General features: G+C 41.6%; 1 protein-coding gene across 1 annotated transcript in view; it reads left to right on the forward strand.

Moving 5' to 3' along the window:
- NPSR1 (neuropeptide S receptor 1) overlaps positions 1-14618 on the forward strand; it is a 132179-nt gene extending 117561 nt beyond the window's left edge. The window contains 4 exon segments of the mRNA XM_065883563.1: positions 7916-7930; positions 7933-8001; positions 13266-13446; positions 14528-14618. Of these exon segments, the coding sequence (XP_065739635.1) occupies positions 7916-7930; positions 7933-8001; positions 13266-13446; positions 14528-14618 (356 nt within the window).
- Positions 14619-21958: the final 7340 nt, after the last annotated feature.

Raw genomic sequence — 21958 nt, forward strand, 5'->3', positions numbered from 1 at the left:
GTAAGTAGGATCTCCAGTGGTGTTAGTACCCCAGGATTACTGCTCATCAATGAGGGGACATAAGCAATGATTAGCGTGAACAGAAGCTCACTTTGTAAACACGGGCTGCAAAATTCAAGTTTAAGAATCACTCTTCTTTCTGGCAAGTATGTCTATTTCTCCCCCTCAAAGGCTGACAGAAAGGAAAAGAAAGAACTATTTAATAAATGATCTACAGACTTTCCCAAAAACAAGTGCGTGGAAGGCGAGAGGTAGAGAATATGAGGTTTCCAATCCCGTAGGTTATCTTTCATAAATGAGCTTGCTCTTGATGCCCAGGGGTGTTTACTCCTATAAAACAGAACATTTATCGCATGGAGGCAGGAGATGGGGGAGGTGCACCCATGAAATATATGAAGTATAAGATATCTGATATAACTGAGTCTGTCCATTATGACTTAGAAGATGTGATGTGATCCATGCTATATCCAAAGTACATGTTTCCAATTAAATGGGGCAGAACGAGGTGAAGAAAAATTTTTGGATTAGGAAGTGGGTTAGAGTCCTGTTCATCTCTAACTAAATGAACTTGAAATAAGCTCATTAAGTACATTTCTTCATCAGTACATGAGAGTAAAATGGCTTCTTTGCAATCAACACCATCAGCAAAAGACATAAAGAACTTTATGGAAAATATATACATATATAAATAAATGACACTCATAGCATGTTCGTGGATAGTAAGATTCAGTACCATAAAGATGTCAATTCTCCTCAAATGATCTACAGATTAATGCAGTTCCAATCAAAACTGAAATGGGACATTTTACTGAGCTTGACAAGCCAATTTAAAAACATACATGGAAATTTCAAGCACCAAGAAAAAGCCATGAAGACAGTTCTGGAGAAGTAGAACAAGGTAGTAGAGGTTTACTGAACCAAATATTGATTTATTATAAAGTTAGAATGATTAATAGAGTATGGTATTGACACAATTCAATAGAAAAATGGAAAATAAAACAGCCCCCAAACAGACCTACACATATATGAGAACTTGATACATGTCAGAAGATCATAGGGAAAGAAATGAAATTGGAACTTCACCTCAATTCTTAGGCAAAATTACATTCCAGGATGTTATAGACTTAAATGTGAAATGTAAGACTTTAAAAAATTTTTAAAGAAAATGTAGGGTGTTATTTTTATGACATTAGAATAAAGGAATTCTTAAATGAGATACAAGATACAAGGTACATTAAACCAAAAAATTGATGGATAAATTTGACTCTATTTATATTTAAAAGTCAAGCCAAAAGGTGGGAGAAGCTATTTGCAACACGTAATCTGGGAAAATGTTATGAAGAATGTATGAAGAACTCCTAAAAATCAATCAAATATATTTTTAAAAAAGATAAATAGAAGAAAAATGAGCAAGGCACAAACAGACATTTCACAGGAGGGAAAAGAGAAACAGCCAAAAATAAGATTCTCAACCTCATTGATAAATCAGGAAAGTGCGCATTTAAACTTCAATTAGATACAATTTTCCACTCACAGGACTGGTAAAAAATTTGAAGTCTGTTATTTCTAATTATTGACAAAGATATAAACCTCATGGTTCATCTGGCAATATCACTCCTAAAAAACTTAGTAGACTTCTGATTTATTTGCTTCCAGTCAGTTCCACATGCCAGCAATCACCATATTTAAAAAGTCTTTCTGAAAATAATTCTCAGGTCTGACTTGTTTCTTTGCTTCCTCATCCAATCCCTTTCCCCTAACTGAATAGAAGCTAGCTTGAAGCCATCTGAAACAATAGGTGGGAGGCCACATCCTTAGTCTGGTCTTTCCCTCATTGCTGGTTTAAACTCCTCACTGTAATAACTGAATTTGGGTTCAGGCTTCATCGGCACAAGACCTGCACACTCAGAAGGTATACACATTCGCATTTTCATTTTGTACCCGGCCACGCAAAGTATATAGCTGGTGCTACGAGGGGCTAGGAGCAATTGACCCTTGCAACGCTACAAGATCCCAAATTTTAGGACATTCTTTTAACTTCCTTTCATTTTTGTTCATAAACCAACCAACTCTTGTCTGAGTTCATCTCTTTTTTCTAATACTTTGCTAAACACAGCTGGTGGCAATCAACACACACTATTAACATTCTGTTTATCAACTGTGTTAGTTAATTTTGTGTCAACTTGATTGCCCTAGACAGACAGCTGGCAAAACATTATTTCTAGGTGTGTCTGGAGGGCATTCCTGGAAGCATTTGAATCCATAGACTAAGTAAAGAAGATCGTCCTTACCAATGCCAGTGAGAATCATCCAATCCACTGAAGGCTTGAAGAGAATAAAAAGGCAAAGGAAGTGTAAATTTGCTTGAGCTGGGACATCCATCTTGTCCTGATCTCGTGCATCAGCATTTCTGGTTCTTGGGACTTCAGACTAGGATTTAGAGATTTACACCATTGGTTGCCTGTTTCTCCAGCATTTGGACTTAGACTTATACCATCATCTCCCCCATGAAAATGCCTTTGGATTTGGGCTGAATTATACCACCAGCTTTCCTGGTTCTCCAGCTTGCAGACAGCAGATTATGGGATTTCTCAGCCTCCATAACCGCATGAGTCAATTTCTATTACAAATTTCCACATATATATATCCTATTGGTTCTGCTTCTCTGGGGAGTCCTAACTCCACACCACCCTTGTACCCTCCCTGGGGGTCCAGTCTCAGTAGGCACACAATCTGCCTTCCAAAGCATCATATATAACAGTTCTATCCAATGCATCTCTAGTGTCCCAGCTTTCCCTATCAGTTTCCTTATTACCTGCTGCCTGCTCACTAGGCCAATGCCACATGTTTCAGGTTTGTGTTATCACAGCGCTGCATATGAAGCAACAATCTCTGCTTTAGTTAAGGAAACTCTAGCAGCTACACCAGAGAAACCCCCAAATACAGTAGCCTTAAAATAGAAGTTTGTTTCTTGTTCAATTAAAGTCCAATTAACAGTAAAGGTTAAAGGGATGGATACACAGTCATTCAGAAACTCAAGCAGATGGAGATTCTGCCACTCTTAACAGATGGCTGCTAAGGTATTGCTTAGCATCAGCATCCAGCAGTCTGGGGAGGGGGGAAGAGAGAGTGAAGGATTACTCAGGGGGTTTATCTGAGCCAGGCCTGGGAATGGTACATATGGATTCTTCCCATGTTCCTAGAGGCAGAACTTAGTCACATGACTACCCCCTGCTGAAAGGGAGACTGGGAAATGTAGTCTCTCTGTGTGTCCCGGGGGCAAAGAAAGGATTTGGTGTATAGCTAACCTGTCTCTGCCACAATTATTTTAGGTCTGTCAGGGTTCCTGGCTCTGCCTGAGCTGAGGCGCTGAGGAACAGAAAAGGCTGTGAGTTAGGTAAGTTAGGTCATACCTCCTCCTATCTAGCTATGACCCCCTATAAAAAATAAAAGGAAGTGGCCAAAGTCCTGCAGCTAAGCAGATGAGACATAACATGTTAAAAATAGTTAACATTCAGGTTATATTCGTAGATAAAGAGGTCATCAATGATCAGAAATTGAAAATGAATTTTAAGTTTAAAAATTTTAGAAATCAGGCAATCAGGCATAACCGCTAAAATGTTTAATTTTTAAAATAAACCTGAAGTACGTAAAGTTCCCAACATATGAAAAAATTTATTTTAAAATATTAACCAGGTAGTCTTCCTTGTTAACAAACAAATCACCTGGACTCATTGTAGGTCCATTGTAGGTCTCCTCCACCCACCAGGAATAAATTCTGCTTCACTTAAAATCCCTAGATACCACCGGTTCCCCTTCATGGGCTCAGCGCACAAGAAAAATAGGTTCCCAGTGACTCTGCAAGGGGCATGAAGTATGGGAAGGTAGGGAGCAGGAACTGGCCACTTGGACACTAACCCTCCAGCGTGGGCCCCCACTAGGGATGCACCCTTGAACTAAGACAGCCTAAGGCAGCATGCTGCTTTCAGTCCTGAATCTAATTGACCCACCGCCTCTAGCCTACCCCCTATTAAGGCACAGTGACTGCTGAATTTAACTGCTTTTCTGGCTCCAGCTCAGGCCCACGGCCTGAGTAGAAATAATCCTTTCATCTCCCAATAAAGGAGAATACTGGGATTTTATAGCTCAGCTCACTTTGAAGAGCCATCTTTAGGAGCTGGAGGCTTTGCATTTCCTAGAGTGGTCAGATTAAATATGCTTTTCACTGATCTCATTGGGAGATCAAAGGGCAGGAGTTGATTATATCGTCACCCATTTGCTCTATGGAAATTACTGCAAGTTTCCATTTTAAGCAGATTTCAGAGCACAAATGTCATTCTCGAGAAGTTTTCTGAAAAACCAACTAAGTCTTCAGAGCCATACTGTTTAGAAGCCAGCTGTTAGTCCAGCAAATGGAGATACTTTGAAAAGATACAATTTAAAAAAAAATAAATTTATTAATTTTATTTATTTTTCTATTTTTGGCTGCATTGGGTCTTTGTTGCTGCACGTGGGCTTTCTCTAGTTGCAGCGAGCGGGGGCTACTCTTCGTTGGGGTGCGTGGGCTTCTCATCAGGTGGTTCTCTTGGTGCGAAGCACGGGCTCTAGGCACGCGGGCTTCAGTAGTTGTGGCACTCGGGCTCAGTAGCTGTGGCTCACGGGCTCTAGAGCACAGGCTCAGTAGCTGTAGTGCATGGGCTTAGTTGCTCTGCGGCATGCGGGATCTTCCCAGACCAGGGCTTGAACCTGTGTCCCCTGCATTGGCAGGTGGATTCTTAACCAATGCGCCACCAGGGAAACCCAAAAAGATACAATTTGATCTGCTGTCTTTTTTTTTAAAAAGAAGATGTTGGGGGTAGGAGTTTATTAATTCATTTATTTATTTTTGCTGTGTTGGGTCTTCGTTTCTGTGCGAGGGCTTTCTCTAGTTGTGGCAAGCAGGGGCCACTCTTCATCGCGGTGCACGTGCCTCTCACTATCGTGGCCTCTCCTGTTGCGGAGCACAGGCTCCAGACGCGCAGGCTCAGTAGTTGTGGCTCACGGGCCTAGTTGTTCCGCGGCATGTGGGATCCTCCCAGACCAGGGCTCGAACCCGTGTCCCCTGCATTAGCAGGCAGATTCTCAACCATTGCGCCACCAGGGAAGCCCTGATCTGCTGTCTTTTACTTGTCTCCCATGGCTATAATCCCACCCTGATAATTATTTGATGTATACAATTCCTAAATACAGATAACATTGTATAATAGCCTATCTAAATGTATATGGTAATACCTTCTGTTCACTTCCATAAAGGCAGCTCTTACCTCCTGAAATACCGTTAAAACCTATTCATCCCAACTAATAAGGGAATTGACATTCTCAGTGTGGGGCTTGGCATCTTGAATACATTATTTTATTTTAATTATCAAAATAACTCTGTGAGTTTGATGTTTTATGCTTCATGTTTGAAAGTGGGAAACTGAGGCTAGAAACAGTAGGCAATTTGCATAAGGTGACACCGCTAGTAAGTTGTGGAGCTGGAGGGTGTATTCAGGTTTGACCCTAAAGTCTGTATCCTTCCCAAGATATCACCTTGAAAATCAAGGCTTTTCAGTCTTGACACTATCAGTGTTTTGAACTAGATAATTCTTTTTTGTGAGGGGCTGTTCTGTGTACTGAAGGATGTTTAGCAGCATCCTGGCCTCTGCCCACTAGATGCCAGTAGCACCCACCCCCAACCATTTGTGACAATCAAAAATGTGTCCAGGGCTTCCCTGGTGGCACAGTGGTTGAGAGTCCGCCTGCCGATGCAGGGGACACGGGTTTGTGCCCCAGTCCGGGAAGATCCCACATGCCGCGGAGCGGCTAGGCCCATGAAGCCATGGCCGCTGAGCCTGTGCATCCAGAGCCTGTGCTCTGCAAGGGGTGAGGCCACAACAGTGAGAGGCCTGCGTACTGCAAAAAAAAAAAAAAAAAAAAAAAAAAAAGTGTCCAGACATTTCCAAATATAACCCAGGGGGCAATATTGCCCTCACTTGAGAACCACGGCTGTAAATGCTTCTGAAGCACTTGCTTCCTTACACCACTGAAGTTTTATGGTGCTGTGAAATGCACGGAATGATTTGAAGGCCCTAATAGTGCCTAAGAGTGGCCTTCCAGGGGAGACATTAAGAAATAAAAATCAATTCTAATTAGCATTTCAGTTCATTGCACATAAAAAGCCCCTTATTCCTATGATTCCTGCTAACAGTTTGCCCTCTCCAGTGAGTAAGTGTTCCCGCTGTGAAAACACTCAGAAGCTTCGATGGCTGGTAGCTGTCTCAGAAATTCAGCCCAAACTCCTCAGGGAGACATTTAAGGTCTTCCCACTTTGGCCTCAGTTCTTCTCCCCACTCTCAAATCCAGCGTCCTCTCAGGCTCCAGCCAAGCGAGATGACTCACCGAGGTCCAAACGCTTCCTACATTTTCTTGTTTCCGTGTCTTGGCTGAGGACGTTCCCTCTGCTTCACACATCTTTCCCAATCCCACACCCCTACCCCCAGCTCTGCCTTGGGAATCTCTGCCTCTGCCACGCGGCCTCCTCTGCCTAACGGTAAGGGGATGGCTTACTTCTTCGTTCATAGTCGGTTTTTGGTTTTCGTTGCTCTCATCTCACCCAGCCGTGTGCGGAGTGTGTGATCTTTCCTGCTGGATTGAAAGTTCCTAGAGAAGAGGAACTCTATTTTAGCCAATTTTGTTCGGTCCTTATCTCTTAGCAGATGTGCTATGCTTGGTGGGTTGGACTGGATTGGATTGGAGAGGGGGTAGAATAAATAGTGCAAAGGTAAATTTCACACCAGTTTCCATGAGGATTTAAATACACTTCAAACGCGAAATCTGAACGATGTAGTGAGGACCAGCGAGCACAGTAGTTGGCCTCTAGGGTATAACCGCCCTGCCCCATATGACTTAGGTGCCCTGGGTGGGCCTCTGACCTGGGCCACCACTAGAGTTGTGCCCCTTGAGCCTTAATCAATGGCACGCAGCTGAGGGTGTGTGGGGCTAGCATTCTATCCATGATTCCCTCATTGAGGGTATGCCCTGGGGCAGGTCTGCATATATCCAGAGAGAGGGCACCTTTTCACAATTTTCACAAAGGCACCATACGGTCTGGTAGAAGCCCTGACAGTAAAAACTCTCCCACAACATCAAGGCACCTTGTGTACAACATCTCCATCCCCAAATTTGTCATCTAACTACTCCTTCTACTAAGAATTATTGCACTGAATTCTGCCCATCCTAATCAATATTTGTTTTACCACTACTTCTTGACTAGAGAGAGGTTTATATTAACTCGTTCAACAAATATTTATTCATCATTCACTAAGTTTAGAGGATGCAGAAACAACAAAGTCTCTGTCTCCATTAAGCTTACATTCTAGTGGGTTCTTATATTTAACCCTCACACGTTTTACTATCAAACAACCCACATAGGCTTAAAGTTATAACCAGGCTCCTACTTGGGACAGGTTTTTATTATAGCCCCGCTTGAGCTTTTCTCGAGAGTAGGGTTTCTGAGTTAAATGAGTACGTTAGTCTGGGGTAACAATTCTAGGCAAACCGCTTTGCCCTAGGCTGCTGAAGGGACAAGACGGGTGTCTCAGCATCGCCCCCTGTGGTCACATGGCTAATTCCAGCTTCAGTTGATCAGGGCATCCAGCCAAGCCTGTTGAGAGAGTCTGGATGTCCCAATGCATTTGCATTTTATATTAAGCTGCAAACTGAGCAGTTTCCAGCATCCAGCCCAGAGCCATCTTTAGGAAAATGTCCAAGGAGGGTCTTCCTGGGCATAGGTGAGGAAGATGGAAGTGGTCCCATGACAACTGTGGGTGTAACCTATGATGCTTCTATTGGCAGAAGCAGCATTTATTTTACCATTCTCCTTTTGTGCCTGCAGATGGAAAGTGGTGCACATTTCCAACTGAGGGCTCATCTCAAAGGCAAAAATCAACGCCATCAAGTATAGCATTGTCATCATTCTTGGTAAGCAACGTCCCTCCTTTTGTTGCAGAACTGTGTGGACATTTCAAAAGCAAATTTGTACCTAGAACCTGGTAGGTAAAGAGCCCATACAATTAAAAAATTTGTCTACGGGCACTTCTACCTTTGTCTGCTTAGATAAGAATATGTGGAGCTAATCAGTCCATCTATGCCTCCTTCAAGGGCGGACATTTGGTTTCTAATCACTCTCTTTATGAATATTGTTGTCCACCACAGCCCTGGGGTGCATAATGTGGAGAAAATCAATTAGGACATAACTGGCTGAAGCTGATGCTCACCATCATCCCGTTGACCCAGTTGCTTTCCTGAAGGCACACTCTCCCCAGGGCTGAAGTCCATCAACCAGAGGAAGACAAAAGTGGCATTCTATTTCTTCTGGATAGTTAATGTCAAGGTCACTATAAATCCTTCCCTGATGGATGCCTTATCTTCTCTCCACCCTACTGTCGTCTTCCCTTTCCTTTTCCTTTCTCTCTACTCTTAACACCCATAAAGTCACCTCATCTCAGGAAAAAAAAAAAAAAAAAGGTATTTCTAGAGTACCTAATATATGTCAGATTGGTGTACGTTCTTTGTTATTCTCAAACCTTCAAAATGTTCTCCCCCTTCCACCCTCTCAGTTAATGACCCTGATTCTTATTTCACTGAGAAAATACTCTATCAGAATAGAACTTCCTCATTCTCCTGCCTTCACATCCATGGACCTACCTGCATCTCTATCTGTCTTTTCTCCTATTACCATGGATAAACTGTCTCTGCTTCTTTCTAAATCCAAAATGCTCACTTGAGCCCTGTATCCCATTCCTTCCTGCCAACTCAAGATTTGCTTCTCCAGTCATCTCCTCACCCCCACAGATGTCTCCCTTGCCTGGATCGTATGCACACAAGCATACTGTAATAGCTCCCTCGATAAACTCTCCCATAACAGACCCTCTTTAACACTCTCTTTTCTAGCAGAACTCCTCCACTTTTCACCTCTCATTCTCTGGAGTCTATTTCTGTTAGCTTTCTTTCCTATTACTCTAGTAAAGGCATCCTTATCAAGGTCACCACAACCAACAAAATGCCAAGTATCAATTCTCAATCTTTACCTTATTTGACTTCTAAGCAACATTTGATTCGTCCTTCTTTGGAACACTTCCTTTGCTTGGAAATTATATCTATGATTTCTACTTGAAATCTCTGTGTATAATTTCTAATAAGCTTATCATACTCGACATGAAAACCCAGAAGTCTCATGCTCTCCTACCTCCTACAAGATAACTCTTCCTCCTATTGCCCCCAGTTCAGTAAATGACAGCATCTTTCAGCCAGTGTCCACACCAAAAACCTAAGAATCATCTGTCTGTCATGATTCTATTTCTCTCCCACCTCACATACCTAGTCCATCAGTAAGGCCTAGAGGCTTTACCTACAAAAGAGATCTCGAATCCAACCATTTCTCAGCATCTATGCAATTATTTTTTTGGTCTAAGCTCCCACCAACTTCTCCCTGGAACACTGCAGCTGATCCTCTCTTATTCCTTCCCTGCAAAGCAGCCAATGTGATCTTTTTAAAAATGTAAATCAGACACTATCACTACCCTGCAAACCCACATATAGCTTCCCATTACATTGGAATAAAGTCCTACTTTTTCCCATGTCTTACATGGCCTCTGTGATCTATCCCCCAGCCAAGTCTCCAGCCCCATTCCCCTGCTCTCCCCCTTTCCTATTCTATAACAGTCATAACGGTTTTCTTGCTATTTCTTCAAAATGTCAACTTGTTCATACCTTGCACTGTTTCCCCCACCTGTAATGTTCTGCCTTCAGATGGTGGCATGGCTTATCCCTCACATCATCTTGTTTTCCAACAATACCACCTCTTCAGAAAGACCTTCTTGATAAGTCTTAAATAGCTCTCCTGTAATCTTCACCCTACCTTATTTTTCTTCATATTTCTACTTCTACCTGACAGTATAGGACAGATATTGATCTGCTTATTGTCTGTCTCCCCTGCTGGCATAAGAAACCCATGAGAGCAATGACTTTTGCTTTTGTGTTCCTTACATTATTATCACCAAGGCCTTAGGGGGTCCACGCACACTAGGTGCTTAATTAATATTAGTTGAATGAATGAATGAGGTTATGCAAGAAGGAAAGGGATTTGTACCATTTCCTTTTTATTTAGCTCAAATACTACCCCTCCCTACCCTTCTTGCAGCTCTTGGGAGCTCTGGGAGCATAGCTCTCATGTTAGCTCTTCTAGTATATCAAATCACCAGAACCGTCCAGCTCACCTTTCTAAAATGCAGCTGCAAAATGCCAAACAGACCACAAACAGTGTGACTCAGCGAGCAGAACATAGTCACAAAACAACACTGCAGGCAGACCTGGGAATAGAGCATATACCACCCACCAGGGCTCAAAATCCTTTCCCAGAAGCTTCTGAAGTAGATCAAAGATTATCTTGCCTTCCCAGATAATCAGAAGCACAGATGTGCATTCCCTGGATGTTGAGTTAGGAAACATATCTTATACATGTGTTTCAGAGCCAATATAGCCTTTCGTAATCAGGCACTATATTCCCAGGCACTGGGCTCCCTTTAGTCAGAGAGCAGTGCTGTCCACAAGGAGGTCAGCCAGTGTCAACAGCCCAATCAGACCCAAACGCTCCTTCCTATAACAAATATTTTGTAATGCCCCTTTACCACCCTGAAATGAAATGTATACATAAAACTATCTAGTTAACATAATTCTTAAAGGATCAATATACAATAATATAAAGGAAGAATAGAAAGAAAATAATTTATAATAAAATAACACAGATTTCAATATAGAAATACTTGGGCACAGCTCAATGAAGTAGTAATAGCTCCAAATGAAAACCAATGCACGTGTGTTTTCATGGAGACATGAAAACTAAGCAGTATTGCTGCCAGTGACTTTATTTTCCCAGCAGGTGAGCAAATCCTGCTAAAGTTCCAAATTAAACAAAGTAATCTTTCCTCTATTTGCAAGGGAATTACACTTCTGGAAGACTCAGTATTTATTTAAAATATTGTGCTCATATATAAAACAGAGTTAGGTTTCTAGATTGGGATCATTATAAACAGGGTTCTCTGCTACATAACATTTGAAGGATGTATGGGACACAGGTGGGACTGCCCATATAGTGCACAAGGACCGGTATCCCTAGGAAAACCAGAATCCTCCCCTAACACACACAAATACATAAACATGCATTTAAAAAATTCCCCCAAATGGAAGCTTTGCCCCTCCATGCCCCAGAACCACTATTCTGGGCCAATGCCAGGCTTCACTACCTGAGCCCAGGATGTTTAGTGGTCTTTGTGTTTGAATTGCACCGTTTTAATAGATTGCCAAGGTCTGGGGTAAAAAATGTGTCAGTCCGGGCTTCCCTGGTGGCGCAGTGGTTGGGAGTCCGCCTGCCGATGCAGGGGACGCGGGTTCGTGCCCCGGTCCGGGAGGATCCCGCATGCTGCGGAGCGGCTGGGCCTGTGGGCCGTGGCCGCTGGGCCTGCGCGTCCGGAGCCTGTCCTCCGCGGCGGGAGGGGTCACAGCAGTGAGAGGCCCGCGTACCGCAAAAAAAAAAAAGGTCAGTCAAACCGTTATGGAGGAAAGTTGGTTCCTGCAGCCAGATGGCAAAGGAAGCCTGACTTCTCTGAGGAAAAATCTATGCATGAGAAAGGGGGAGAAAAAGGGTGGAGAGGATGCAGCAAGAAAGTAGGGGAGCACATGTGTGTGTCCAGTCAACCCCAAGAAGGATTATCTCTGTGGTAATAATCTGGGTTCTCCAGAGAAATAAAAGATAGATATATACGTAAAGAGATTATTATAAGCAATTGGCTCACATGATTGTGGAGCTGAGAAGTCCCCAGATCTATAGACCCAGGAGAGCTAAAGGTATAGTTTCAGTCTGAGTCAAAGTGAGAAGCTAGAAGATAGTCAAGCTGACAGAGTGACTTGCCTCTCACTCAGCCTTTTTTATTTATTTAAATTCTTTCCCCTAACCAGTGTTAGGAAGATATTTTCTTTTTAAAAAATATTTATTTATTTATTTTTGGCTGCGTTGGGTCTTCATTGCTGCGTGTGGGCTTTCTCTAGTTGCAGCAAGTGGGGGCTACTCTTCGTTGCAGTGCACGGGCTTCTCAATGCAGTGGCTTCTCTTGTTGTGGAGCATGGGCTCTAGGTGTGTGGGCTTCAGTAGTTGTGGCACGTGGGCTCTAGAGTGCAGGCTCAGTAGTTGTGTCTCCTGGGCTCTAGAGCACAGGCTCAGTAGTTGCGGCACGCAGGCTTAGTTGTCCGTGGCATGGGGGATCTTCCTGGACCAGGGATCAAACTCATGTCCCCTGCATTGGCAGGTGGATTCTTAACCACTAGTCACCAGGGAAGTCCCACTCAGCCTTTTCATTGTATTCAAGACTTCAGTGGATAGAATAATGCCCACTCATAGTGGAGAAGACAATCTGCTTTTTTTAGTTTACAAGTTCAAATGTTAATCTCATTCAGAAACAGTCTCACAGAAACAACCAGAAATAACATTTAACCAAATATGTGGGCACCCCATGACCCAGTCAAGGTGACACATAAAACTGGCCATCACACTCTGGCTCTCCATTTCTCATCCCTTTCCTCTGAGGATTTGGATCCAAACAGAAATCAGACAGAGTCTTATCCACACCAACTGATTTGTAAGTGGTATAGGGTGGGTGTTTTCTGAAGTGGCTGACTTAGAAATGGAAAAGAAAATTGAGAATCTTGTGACTTAGCCAGGCTGTGTTCCGAAACAGTAGGTACCACACTTCGCCTCATCAACCCTAAATCAGGAGTCACCATCGGAGCAAAGTGCTCCCTTTTCTGTCTTTTCCCATTGAGTCTCCAAAGGGATTTGCTGGGTTTTCTTTCACACTGTGTAGAATGAGAGGCTAAGGCTATGCTGAACAGTTCCCAGCCTTTCAGTAATCCCTACAGTGGTCAAATTGGAGCCTCCCTTTACAAATAGAGAAGCTCCAGCAAATTTACTCAATTTTAGCAATGCATCTGTGGGATGTAATGTATGTATGTGTAGATGTGTGTGTTTAAGTAAATATGACATTAATGTTAACACACACACAACTGTTCTAAATATTTCTGAGAGATTCCAGGTGCTAAGGAAGCTCCTAGTTGAAGCTGCGATCAGGGCCAACACAGAGGGCCCCCTGGGCTGTGGGCTGCTATGGTGCTAACGGCTCTTTCCTCCCCAGCCTTCATCTGCTGTTGGAGTCCGTACTTCCTCTTCAATATCTTGTACAATTTCAGCCTCCTTCCAAACACTAAGGAGCGTTCCTATGCCTCTGTGATCATTCAGAACCTGCCGCCCTTGAATAACGCCATCAACCCCCTCATCTACTGTGTTTTCAGCAGCTTCATCTGCTTCCCCTGTGGGTAAGGGGCATTCCTGCCTGGGTCAGACATGGGGATGCCCACTGCAGTCACTTCCAACCTGTGTCTTCCTCATGCCAGAGCTCCCTGGCAGATTATAGATGAGACACTGGAGGGTCAAAAATGTTCCGCTAGTATGACAAATTCAAATCCAGCCTCATCCATGGCTCATGCTTTCTCCTATATTACATCACCTCTTATAGCAACCATCCTAATCAGGTCACACATAGAAGACTTTTTTTTTTAGTTCAAAGCTTCTCTACATGAGTTGTCGCAATACAATGCCTTGGTGATAGCAGAACATGAAGCATTATTATCATTTTACAGATAAATTCAGGCTCACAAGGTTACATGACATTATTGAGATTATATGAATAATTAGTTGCAGAGCTGAAATTAGATCCCTCCCACATCTACTCAGTCTGCTGTTTTTCAGCTGTTTTACTGCACAAGCTACAGGGAATAGGTGGAAAAATCCATAGGATATAGAGCAGTAGAACGGTTTCAGGTTTGGGTTTGATGCCCTCCACTGGATCTCTCCTCCATCAATTGACAAGATCTTTCAAGTCCTTCTAGAATTATGGATGGTAGCATTTCTCAATGATCCTAAAAATCTTTGATAAGTACTAGGATGGCTACCACCCCCTGCCCCCCCTGGCCTCTGGCCTCTCGCTCGTCGCCGCACTCCCCTCCCCTCCCCTCCCCTTTCCTCTTGTCTCCGTGATAGAATCGTAGAGTGGTTTCAGGATTGGGTTTGATGCTGCCATTGCTGATTCATAGCTACACGTGACCTAGGGAAAGTTATTTAACTTCCATAAACCTCTGTTTCCTCACATGTAAAAAGGGGCTAATAGCAGTGCCTACCTCTTAGCCAGCGATGTCTCTGTCCATTGGGCTCTGGTCCTGACCAGCAGGAAGGAGGGCTGTGAGTGGTGGGGAAGGAAGGTGAGGGGTATTACATATAAAGTGCCTAGCATAATGTCTGATTCTTAATACATTCTCCATAACTGTTAGCTCTTAACATCCCTACTTCCCTTTTCATCAGGTCAAATTATTTTTCCTCTCTGCTCTGTTCTTTCTCTAGGGAGCAAAGATCACGGGATTCCAGAATGACATGTCAGGAGAGAACTGAGAGGCATGAGATGCAGATTCTGTCCAAGCCAGAATTCATGTAGACCCTGAGGCAGTGGTATTGCTAGGCTGAGCCCCATCAGCTCTCCTCGGTCCCCATCAGCACCCTGGGCATGTGCACGAAGCCTGAGCCAACTTCTCCACCCTGCACTTTTCATCACTTGGGGGATGCACAAGGAAAACACCCTAATGAGTGTGTGTCACCTGCATTGGCAAGTTCTAGCCAATATGAAATCACATACTATTCACACCAGCCAGGAAAGATGCCCTGTCTTTCCCCACCACTCCCAGCTGTCCGTCCCACTGGTCAGCACCAGAATCAATGGACAGAGACTTCACTGGCCCAGGGCCTAGGCTTGGGCAAGCAGAAGGGACTAAAGAAGCATGGTACATGTGTCTTATAATTACAGTTTAAGAAGTAAATAAAAGTCTTACCTGGGCCTAGATTTTCCTCCCATTTTTGGATTTAAGTTTCAGTAGTTGTAGCCAAAGAGATGTTTGTCTTGAAATGCCAACAAATTCACTTCCAGGCATTGAAGCTTTGCGTCTCCTCTGCAGACGGCCTTGGTTGGCAGATGGATGTGTTGGCAGCAGCCAACCTCACAGTCTCATTGTATCAACAAATGATTTGTAGAAAGTACACAAATGCTGGCCCTCCAGAGCAAGGTTGAAATTGAGGGGTACTTTCTCTGGTAGGAAAAGAAATAGTACAAAAAGTCATGGGTCCCTGACCTCCAGGCTCTGAGAGTTGGGACCTGGGTCTCAACACATGGCTTTTCGGCTCTCTGAAGGCTCCTCCCTTTGCATTCTACATTTAGGCCACTCTGGGCTCCATTCCTTATACCTCAGGGACACTTCTCTCTCTTTAGTTGGGAGCTGAATTCCTGTGGCTTTTCCAGGCATGATGTTGCTGGAAGATCTTTATCATTTTTGCATGTTGCACCCATTGTCTATCTAACACCTTGGCTGGGAAGCACTGGTGAGGCTTATTTTGACAAGTCCAGAGTTTGGTATATATAAGCATAATCCAAGTAAAATATGACTAAATGTTTTCTAGTCAACTTTTGTCATCAGATTTTTCCATAAGTGGAAGTGGAATAATTTAATTTGATTATATATACATCCACACCCACGGCTCTGGGATGCGCGTGAGCTCCTTATTTTTAGCCTCACATACATTCTTGACATTAAAATCTCCTTGGCAAAACCCTTCTTCCCAGAATTATTCTGAGCTTAAGCCTTTTTTTTTTTTTTGGTCTACTGCTAGTGGAGTTATTAAAATCTGCAATATATTTTAATAGCACTCTATTCCTCATTATGGTGTCAACCCAAAGATTTCACATTTAAGGTCATAGTGGCATTTTCCCCATAAACTCTCTTTCCAATTCCATCTGACCTTAGGGGAAAGTATTTCTTAGCCAGAAATCAGATTCCTCAGTCACCATCTCTCCGAATTATTTTCTGAATTTGAAGAGACTGAATAATCTAGTTGTACGTCTATAGAACAGTTTTGAAGGCTGCCTTCCTTTCTGTCCAATCAGTTAAAAGTGAGAAACCCTGGAAGCTTTGAGTGGTTGAGAAGTGCTTTTTGACATTTCACTTTAAATCAAGATGTGCCACAGAAGACCCACAGAATCACTGCTAAAAGAACTGCCTGCATGGGAGCCTATTAACAGCAAAATCTGGCGGCTGTCCTCACTGGCAAAACGGGAGGCCTGGGTTCTTTTGACAGATGCTTTCAATCTCTGTCAAGCTCTGGTCTGCAAAAGTCATTACAAACCTACCTCACCCATCAATAGACCCTGAAAGTTAAGGAGAGAGTTGAGTGAGGGGCTTTGTGCTCCTTAAAAACTGTGAATGTGATTTTGTAGTTGTTGTGGTGCTGTGTCTCCCATTCCCAGTGAAGACTGGAAATCAGTAAGATGATGGTACAGGCTGCTGCAGGGTAAGCTGCCATTAAAATGAAACTTGCTTCATATTGGGGTGGATTCTAGAATCTTCATTCTCATGTATGTTCTGAGCTTGAGGAAACATGATTTAAACATTGAGGAACACTGGTAATTGTTCCATAGTCTTATGACCTTGGACAAATTATTTAATGTCTCTGAGCATCAACTGTCTCATCTGTAGGATGGGAACAAAATAAGTCTGGAGCAGAGGGTCTTGTGGGTTCTTTAGAGATACAGGTTCTGAGATTGTAAAGACTTAAATTACATCCAGAGAGTCAGAGCTTCTGGAATTTCTTCCCCAGGGGACCAATGACTGTATGACTCAAAGCTGAGTTATTTGCTCTTTAGAAGTTGTAACTTCCCCCTCTATCACCATGAAGTGAGAGAAACATCATTTCCTAATTGGGAAATACAGCTTGAGCTCTTGGAGAAAGTGAGCAGCTTAGTGCTGTGATGTCACCGCTTGTAGCCTTGGATGCCCAAGTTGGGGCAGAGAAGCCAGCAGGGTTCTATATAAAATAAAGGTGCTTACTTCCCACATCAAGATGTCAAAGAAATGGTTACATTATCTCATAGCTTTAGGCACAGGTGAAAATTTAGGATAACGAGAATAAGTGGGTTTAATATATTTAGCCATGCTAGAGAAAATGTGTCTCCGCTTTACTGAACTAAATTAAATATAAATGGTAAAAACTTCTCTACTTTCAGGGCTTGTGTTGAGCATAATTTAATGGAAGTTTAATTTTGCCAAGCAACATCTCCCACTTTTTCCCCCCAGAAACTGGTAATACCTTTTTAATGGCTTTAGTTTGTGATTATGATGAGAAAAAACGTATTCCTTCTCAACCAAACAAACATGCAGCTTAAATTTGCTTCCTCATTTCATTTGGACAAATCTGTACATCCATATACAGAAAGGACTTTGCCTCTTCCTTCTGCATCCACAGTGCCAAAAGGGACCACAAGCCTGGGTCTGCTGGGGAAACAGGAAAACAAAAATATTTTGGCAGGAAATAAAGCAGTTCTGCCCTTCTAGGATCATCTTGGGTGAACTACAGGGCTACTGGCAACTACAGTTCTTTTATCATCATCTGAATATACCTCATTTTATATGCAGATCTACCAGTGTTTTCTGCAGCTTTTCAATTGTATTTGATTGAAAGGAGATGGTCCTGTTTAGGGGCCAACCTCCTCGCTTTTGGAAACCTGAAAAACACATGCTTCATTTCTCTGCAGTTGCATTTTAAGAAAGCATTATCCTCAACAGGGCTGGTTTGGTTAACATTTTTAAAGTGCAATTCCACGCGTATAGAATGTTAAGGTGGATGGAGGCTTGGGTCATGTAGTCTCATGGTTTTCAGTCTGCTCAGGGACCCCCTGAGAAGTCCCAGAGAGGTGACTCAGTATTCATATTTGTACACACAAAAATAGTATATGTGTAAGTCTAGAAGAAACTAAAGATAGTTAAATTGCTTAAAATCCTTGAGTTACCTGGAATGAGGGCAGAATATAGATTACCATTAGACATTGATACACCAAGAATGCATGTTTTAATTTCAAGAATCCATGTTGTAATCACTAAAATAATAGAAATAAAGTATATAACTTCGAAACTAAAAGAGAAGAAAAACAAATGATAAAATCACTCTAGCAGTCCAAAAGAAGGCAAGAAAAAAGATATAGGAACATGAACAGCTGGGACAAATAGAAAGCACATAGGAAAATGGTGGATTTTCTTTTGTCCAAATATATCAGTAACTGTAATAATGTAAGCAGATTAAATGCTCCAGTTAATAATCAAAGATCGTCAGACTAGACTTTTGTTTGCAAAAGACATGCCTAAAACACAATGACACAGAAAGTTTGGAAGTAAAAGAGTGGACAAAGGCATTCTATGGAAACAGTACTAAAAGAAAGCTGATGAGACTATATTAATAAAACCTAAATAAACTTTAAGGCAAAAAGCACTAGTAGAGTTAAACAGGGACATTTCAAGTGATAAATGTTTTAGTTCAATAAGATGATATAATAATTCTGAATTTCTATGCATTTACAATATGGCCTCAAAGTATGTATTCCAAAAAGTCAGAACTACAAAACAAATAGATAAATCTGCAGCCATAGTGGGGAATTTTATCACTCTTAATTCCAGTAATTGAAGCAGGCAAAAATAAGGAATGACCTGCATAACTGGAACATCATGAGTAACACAGGTAGGTCACTTTATCCTACCACCCCAGAGTAAACAGTCTTTTCAAGCACATGTGAAGCAGTTATAAAAGTTGACCATATGCCAGGCCATAAAACAGGCTTCAAAACTTTCAAAAGATTGAGGAGGCTTCCCTGGTGGCACAGAGGTTAAGAATCCGCCTGCCGGGCTTCCCTGGTGGCGCAGTGGTTGAGAGTCTGCCTGCCAATGCAGGGGACACGGGTTCAAGCCCTGGTCTGGGAAGATCCCACGTGCCACGGAGCAGCTGGGCCCGTGAGCTACAAATACTGAGCTCTGCGCGTCTGAAGCCTGTGCTCCGCAGCAAGAGAGGCCGCGACAGTGAGAGGCCTGCGCGTCTGGAGCCTGTGCTCCGCAGCAAGAGAGGCCGCGACAGTGAGAGGCCCGCGCACGGCGATGAAGAGTGGCCCCCGCTTGCCACAACTAGAGAAAGCCCTGGCACAGAAACGAAGACCCAACACAGCCAAAAATAAATAAAAAAAAAAAAAAAAAAAAAAAGAATCCGCCTGCCAATGCAGGGGACACAGGTTCAAGCCCTGGTCTGGGAAGATCCCACATGTTGCGGGGCAACTAAGCCCGTGCGCCACAACTACTTAGCCTGCGCTCAAGAGCCCGTGCTCTGCAACAGGAGAAGCCACAGCAATGAGAAGCCCGCGCACCACGACGAAGAGTAGCCCCCGCTCGCCACAATTACAGAAAGCCCACGTGCAGCAACAAAAACCCAACGCAGTCAAAAATAAAAAAAAATTTTAAATAAAAAGCTTTCAAAAGATTGAGCTCATATAGTCTGGTTTCTCTGATCACAATGCAATTATGCTAGAACTCAAGAGCAAGAGTATAACTAGAAAATTACCATATGTTTGGAAATTAGGAAATATGTTTCTTAATAACTTATGGTCAAAGAAGAAAATACATGAAAGTAGAAAATAATTGTACTGAATGATAATGAAATTATATCAAATGTGCGGGATACAAACTAACACTAGAAAGAAGAATTTTTCTTCTTTTCCTTTAAGTCAATGAATAAATCATCTATCTTACAAATGTAGGAAAATTCACCAAAATAGACCCAGAGGAAATATAAGGAAGAAAATAATAAGAGTAGGAGTAAAATTAATGAAATAGAAAACAAACATATGGGAATTCCCTGGTGGTCCAGTGGTTAGGACTCCGAGCTTTCACTGCCAAGGGTGCGGGTTCAATCCCTGGTCTGGGAACTAAGACCCGGCAAGCTGTGCATAGCATGGCAAAAAAAGAAAACAAACATACAATTTTAAAAGCTCAAAAGATAAAATTCTGTTTTTTGAAAAAATAATAAAATTATAAACCTCTTGTGAGACTGGCAAAGGAGAAAAAAAGAGGGAAGGCACAAATAAGCAGTATCATTTATTTTAAGGATATGACTGTAGGTCCTAAGGTCAATAAAGAGATAATAAAAAGATATAATGATCAAGCTTATACTAAAACAAACTGAAAATATAAATGAACAGGACAACTTGCTATAACTGACAGAAGAAGAAACAGAAAATATGAGTAGTAAGTATCATTACTACTAAAGAAAGAATATGGCTTCATTGGTGAGTTCTACCACCACTGAAGTACAAAGCAACTCCAATTTTATACAGTCTTCAGGAGGCTACAAAAAGGGTGACTTTTAAAATATTTATGAGACTAAAAAAGCCTTAATGCCAAAACCCTACAAAGATATTACCAAAAGGAAAATTACAAGTGAACTTCTGTCATGAAAATTAAAAGTTCCAAATAAAATGTTAGCAAACCAAATCCAGCAAAATATAAAAAGACTAAAGCATGTGGCCAAGTTGTATTCATTCCAGGAATGCAAAGCTGGCTTAATATTAGAAAAGCACTTAAATAACAAGATTTAGCACAAAATTACAAGATTAAAAAAAAAATCAGTGTAATAGATACAGGAAAATGTTTGACAAAATTACTGGCATTCAGGCATGATAAAAGATTTTCAAAAACTTGAGATAAAAAGAAATTCCTAACTCTAAAGGCTATTACCAAAAAAACTAATGATAAAACTTTGAGGTGGTCCCTTTGAAATAAAGAATGAATGAGTAAAGAATGCCAGCATCATCACTTTTATTCAATATCATATTGAGATCCTAGCCAATACCGTGGAGCAAGCAAAAAAAAAGAAGAAGAAAGGTGTCAGAACTGGTAATGAATAATAAAAATCAGTATTATTGATATAAATGTATAGTAGAATATCAAAATAATATACAATTATTAGAGTTATTAATTCTACTATAATTCTAAATGAGATAAATTATTAGAATTAATCATGAGGTTTAAGTAAGGTTGCAGAATACAAAATCAATATACAAAAACCTACATCATTTCCACACGACAGCAACAAATAAAATTTATTTTTTTAAATTATTATTTACAATCCTTAAAAGATGAAGTTCATAAATGGTATATAAATCTCTATGGAGAAATCATAACACTATTAAGAGGTATTAAAGAAGAACTAATTACATGTAGAAATAAATACATCATGATTATTATTTGGAGGACTGAATATCATAAAATCATCCATTCTTCTCCAATCAATCCATAAAATTAATACAATGACAATCAGAGCTCCAGCAGGAATTTTATAGAACTTTACAAGGTGCCTCTAAAAATTTATATATAAAAGCAGAGAGCCAAAATTAGCCAAGATACTCTTGACTAAGACGAAAAAAATGGGAATGTTTGATTGACCACATACCAAAACTTATCACAAAGCCATAATAATAAAAGTTGTGGTATTGTGTCAGAATAGACAAATTAACAAACACAACAGAAAAAAGAGTCCAGAAAAAGATGTCCACATATAGGAAAACTTGATTTATTTCACAGATAGCATTGCAGAGGAATGGGAAAAGGGTGCTCCTTTCAATACATGATGTGAGGACAATTGTGCATTTACATGGGAAAAATTGGAAATGAAAGCCTGGTGGATTATATGCAAAAGTGGTTCCAGGTAGATTCTGGATCTAACTGCATGAGACAAAATGCCTGGAAGAAACAATGTAGGAGAATATCTTTAAGATCTCTGAATAGGGAAAGAGCTCTTTAAACAAAACAAAAAAACTGCTGCTCTAAAAGGAAAAGACTGATAAATTTGACTACCTAAAATTAGAAACTCTGTTCACCAAAAGACAACATAAAAAGGGTGAAAAGGCAAGCTACAGAA

This window comes from Phocoena phocoena, chromosome 9 (assembly GCF_963924675.1).
Source record: "Phocoena phocoena chromosome 9, mPhoPho1.1, whole genome shotgun sequence".
Taxonomy (NCBI): Eukaryota; Metazoa; Chordata; class Mammalia; order Artiodactyla; family Phocoenidae; genus Phocoena; species Phocoena phocoena.